At 38.0% G+C, this 5,738-nt stretch overlaps 1 protein-coding gene across 1 annotated transcript in view; it reads left to right on the top strand.

The window, feature by feature from the left end:
- The first annotated feature begins 5,428 nt into the window (after positions 1-5,428).
- LOC115219623 (ras-related protein Rab-11B) overlaps positions 5,429-5,738 on the top strand; it is a 46,672-nt gene continuing 46,362 nt past the window's right edge. Inside the window, exon 1 of the mRNA XM_029789768.2 lies at positions 5,429-5,714. Coding sequence (XP_029645628.1) covers positions 5,678-5,714 — 37 coding nt within the window. The 5' untranslated portion in view covers positions 5,429-5,677. The remainder of the gene's footprint in view (positions 5,715-5,738) is intronic.

Raw genomic sequence — 5,738 nt, 5'->3', positions numbered from 1 at the left:
GACGTCTGACGGACAGGTCAGTCAAGGTGATATATATATAAACCAAGGGGCAGAGGCATGGCTGTGTAGTAAGAAGCTTGCTTCTGAACCACATAGTTCCAGGTTCAGTCCCACTGTATGATACCTTGGACAAGTGTCTTGAGCCAACCAAAGCCTTGTGAGTGGATTTGGTAGACGGAAACTGAAAGAAGCCCATTGTATATAGAATAAGTACTAGGTTTAAAAAATAAGAGCTGGAGTTGATTTGTTTGACTAAAAACCCTTCAAGGCTGCAGTCAAATGACTGAAACGAGTAAAAGAACAAATGAATAAAGAATAATAGCAGCCACAGAAGTTGGCAATTTTCTGTGCTGTTGTGAGTGACAGGAGATGAAATGTTGTTGAGATTTGTGTCGTTGTTGCAATCATGAAAAACAGACATAAAAAAAATGAAGATGAATGAATTAAACCTTTCGTTACCAACCCGGCTGAAACCGGCTGAAACCGGATCTGGCTCTGAGTACAAATGTCTTGTTTTCATAAGTTTTGAATCAAAATCTTCCACCAAACCTTAATCACAATTTATGTTCCTAACACTAGCTTAATGATAGTAACTAAGTTATTTTACTAAATTCTTTGTTATATTTAAAATTAATTGAAAGAAACACAGAGCATCTCATAAATACAGAAATGAAAGGGTTAAATTGGTAATAATGTAGTTTGGTCTTTTCCAGAGCATGCAAACCAAGAATAGTATATTCCTGGTAAGACACCTGAAGACAAATTCTTAAGAAAAAACAGCTCTATTTTGGTTTTGGATGTGTGAGGCATCTTCTCTTCACGTTAATGTGGAGGTAATTACCCATGATCTCATTCTCGCTCACAACATCATAAGCGGAAAGTGTAACCTCTCGAAAGAGCTGTTCTTCACTCCTGCTCCAGAGCGTCGGCTGCGGGGTCACTCCGAAAAGCTCTATCTACGACGATTTCATCTCAATCAAAGGAGAGGGGTTTTCTCCGTCCGGGTTGCGGATCTGTGGTATAAGCTGCCAGACGAGATAGTGAAGATGCCGACGACCGCTCGGTTCAAAGTCTCCCTTGACCACAAATGGCCTGAACTCTTTGCATGAACACCACCCTGTACAAAACTCTATGTCCCCCTACATGGCCTTGCTTTTTGCTTTTTGAGCCCCAAAATTAACTTAACATCAATGTTTCAAATTGCTTTGTCTTGGAAACTTTTGCATGAGAACTTGGTTCTCTTTCCAGAATATATTGAAATATTAGAGAAGATGCCCAGGAAAGTTAGTGGTGTGCTAATGAGGATGGGTGGGGGGTGTATCTCTGAAACTAAAGGGGAAAATGTTTACTGCATGTGTGTGAAGTGTCTCTGATTTATGGTCTTGAGGTATGAATAATGAATGTGGAATAATAGAGAAAGTTGAAAAGAAAGGCAATGAGACTGGTTCAGTGGAAGAATGGCTGAATGGAGAATCACCCCAAGAAAGACAATGGATTGTGAGATCGTGTGCCAAAGAAGGGTGAAAAATGACTGGATTAGTGAATGAGAAGGAAATGTCTCTGGATGGAAATAGAGAAAAGGAAATCCTGAGAAAGGCAAGGCAATAGATGATGGAGAAAGAATTATGGACAAGAGAGGCTGTAAAGGATTGAGAAAAAGGGAGAAAACTGAAATGAAGCTTTCAGTGCTAACTCCTACTTTGGCTGAGAGAATGTCTTTAAAATGCTTGTGTTCATGTTAGTACAGAAAATTGAAAATGTAGGCTTGAGTCTAAAAGTCAAAAGTAAATATCAAGGAATACAAAATGTGCTTCTTTTTATTTTAAGGTAGCAATTTTGGTTACATTAACCAATACATTCTTTTATTGTCACATCACTGGCACCTGTGCCGATGGCATGTGTAAAAAGATCCGAGCAAGGTCATTGCCAGTACCGCCTGACTGGCCCCCGTGCAGGTGGCACATAAAAGCACCCACTACACTCTCAGAGTGGTTGGCGTTAGGGAGGGCATCCAGCTGTAGAAACTCTGCCAGATCAAGACTGGAGCCTGGTGCAGCCATCTGGTTTGCCAGCCCTCAGTCAAAATCGTCCAACCCATGCTACCATGGAAAGTGGACGTTAAACGATGATGATGATGATGATTAGATATGAATTAAGATAGATTTGGTTGCTGTGTCTAGTGGACCAACTAACTTTATAGAGGCTTCTAATTTGTGCTGGAAGTGGATTTCCTAAAAGCATAATGGCTGGCACAACTGCTCCTCTCTCTCTCCACCATCTGTATAAGGTAGGTGTTAGAAATGATATTGTGAGCAGTAAAATACAGGAACAGGAAGTTGAAGAACTGTAACACTAAAAGAGGATAGGGTCAATTAAATATGCCCTGTTGATTTATAGAAGAGTGAAGTCAATGAAAGCAGCTTGAAACACAAAAGACATTGGCTGACAAATACCGACCTATGACCTACATTGTCCTACTTGAACCCTGATTCAACTGGTTTATTATTAAAGATATTTCAGCAGCCATCCTGGTTATTTATTATTATTCTGCTTCTTACTCACTGCATAAGCACTGTAATTACTATCCTAATAGCCTCATCGGGTAAGTAAGGCAATAGTTACTTATCTGAATTTTGATTCGAGCAAGGTCATTGCCAGTACCGCCTGACTGGCCCCGTGCCGGTGGCACGTAAAAAGCACTTACTATACTCTCAGAGTGGTTGGCATTAGGAAGGGCATCCGGCTGTAGAAACTCCGCCAGATCAAGATTGGGGCCTGGTGCAGCCATCTGGTTTGCCAGCCCTCAGTCAAAATCGTCCAACCCATGCTAGCATGGAAAGCGGATGTTCAACGATGATGATGATGATGATTATTATTATTATTGTGAGGGCACATGGCTTAGTGGTTAGAGTGTTGCACTCACAATTTAGCATTTGTGATTTCCATTCCTAGACTGGGTGGTACACTGTGTTCTTGAGCAAGACTCTTCATCTCACATTGCTCTGTGATCAGCCCCAACACCTGATGCGTGGTATACTGTTCAGGCAATGTCAACTTGATGGAATGAGTTAATGTGCGGCAAGATGAACATTTGATCGTTATAAACGAATCATTTGTGCCGTCGTTTGGCAAATGCGGGATGCTCACACGTCGTTTTTGGTGGCAGAGTCCAACATTATCATTATCATTACTACTCCAAGGGTTACATGTCTAATGTCTCCTTCATTTAAGATGGTAGGATGTGACTTGTGTGAGAATTGGGTGCCATTTCTAGCAGCTCAAGCGAATCTGAGGGAAGTTTCTTTGTTGAATACAATTATGGTAATTAACTCTATTATCATTGAAAGTAGGGAAGAAGATTCCTAATAAAGAAAAAAGTAGTTTCTGAGATTATATTTTATAGTTTACTAGCACTATGACCCAGCAACGCTGGGTCATAGTGCTAGTGCATGCCTATACAGCTGCGTGCATGCACGAGTACTGTCCAAATCTCCGACCAATCACATACAGCTAGCTGGCATTCAATTGGCGTATCAAGTTTCAGGCATTTTAATTGGGTTTTGGATAGAAAATTCACAAAAAAGTCACTTCTATTGATTTTTTAATGGCTTTGCATGGTGACTGGGGAAATGTAAAGATGTGCCCGACCACCCTTGGACGGTTTTGAATGACCATAGAAAGTGCGAGCCCTCTATCTGAAAAATTGTGGATTTGTATAAAGGACACACATACAGACAGACATGTTGCTGTTTATATATATAGAGATCACACTTGGTATGGTTGTGTGATTAGGTTTGCTTCAAACCCATATTGTTTCTGGTTCAATCTTGCTACCTGGTACCTTGAGTAAGTGTCTTCTGTCACAGTCTCAATACTTCCACAGATTGAAATTTGGGGGATGAAAGCTGTACAAGTCTATCAGAGGAACTGCTCCTGTTTTGAGCTGATAGAATTTATCCAATGTCCAGCACCACCAACACCTTCTGATCCTTTGATGTTTTTAGTGGAATTGAATCTGTTATATGCAGTGGATCCATGGTGAGAGGATAAGCTCCTTTTTTCATCCCACAAGTCCCAGTGGCCTTAAAAAGCCATCATGGCTTCTGTCGAAACACTATTAACAAAAAAAAAAAAAAAAAGAAAAAGGGTAACCATCGAATTTTTTGATGATATTGGAATATTTCAGTAAGCTAATTAAGCTTATTTTTTACATTTAAGGAATGATAATAGAAACAAGAAAAAAAATCACAACTACTATTTTAATTTTTGTTTTTTAATAACTAAAAGACTGAGAGGAATAGTCAACTAATTAAACCCATATATTAATTTTATTTATTAATGCTACAGAGAAATAAAAGACAATCTTGGTCTTCTGTTGTAATTCTATCCACATTTAGGTTGCTTCATAGGAAAATTGATCTGAGTAAATTATTTTATTAACTCCAGAAAAATAGAATCTAACTTTGGCAAAATTTAAACATAGAACTTAAGCAACTTTAACTAAATACTGCAAACATTTGAACACAGAATGTAAAGTCGGAAGAAATGCTGCTAAAATATTCTGTCCGGCACAGTAGCGATTCTGCCAGCTGGTTGCCTAAATAGCCAAGTAAATGAATGCAGTGTGTATTTCATTATGAAACTACCAGTTTGTATTGTTACGGTTACGAGACATTTAAAATACTAATTTCAACTTTATTTTAAAGGAAGGAAATATAATTTACAAATGCAAACAAAATATACTTATGTATAAATAAAATAAATATTCATTAACTTCTATTTATGGATCAGCTAATCACTTTAATTAAAAATATATAGATAGGATTTTGCTTGAATTTTCGAAGGTAAAAAAGCGTCATTGTGTATGAAAACAAGATATATTTTGACATTTATATCTATATAACTGGTCACCAAAGGGAATTGAAAACATCGAAGGTCCGAATGCTTTCATTAAGGGCACAGAATTTTCCAGGGGTTCCAACCTTTTGATCCCTTTTCAAACACACGGGACTAATTTGTAAACTAAACTCAAGTCTATCGAAAACATATGGCTCCGTAACTCTTCATCCAAGTTATATATATATATAAAAAAAAAAAGGGACCCATTATATTCGGGTGTTCCACGGTTTTGTTTCTGGGCATAGAAGAAGATATTTAGTTTCTTTTTCTCCTGAAAAAAGCAACAAAGGCGGTTCTGCTCTCTAACATTTCGTTGTAAATTTATGTATTTCATCTCAAAATGAATACTCTATCTTTTATTGTTAAGTGTACTTAGCAGTAAATCTATTTTCCAGAGATTATCTTAAGAAACCCCAAAAAATTCTGACGTTTCTGTGGACGAGATGACGATTCTGCGGCGTCAAGATGTGTAATGGTGACTTGTTAGAAGTTGACTTCCGGCTGCGCAAACATGACGTCATAGTATGCGCAATAGCAAAGGGGCGTTAAAAGGGACGCCATATTGATATATCCGTTTAGAGAAAGTAACAAATATCATAGGGCCAAAATAATTGAAATAATCCTAGCCATCCGGCGACGTATCAACGAAATATAAATATAGAACGTATCTAGACTCTTTCAAAATTAATTTGTACTTTTTATTTTAATTTTTTGTGACTCTGAAGCGTATAAGGAGCCTTTTGTTTACAGCTAGTATCCTTACGGGAAAACGTAGACGATGACGAAGGACGATGAGTATGATTATTTATTTAAAGGTACGTACAACATACCCTAAATGT

This window comes from Octopus sinensis, linkage group LG15 (assembly GCF_006345805.1).
Source record: "Octopus sinensis linkage group LG15, ASM634580v1, whole genome shotgun sequence".
NCBI lineage: Eukaryota > Metazoa > Mollusca > Cephalopoda > Octopoda > Octopodidae > Octopus > Octopus sinensis.
Note: the sequence above shows the minus strand (reverse complement) of the source record. Positions and strands in the feature narration are given on the sequence as shown.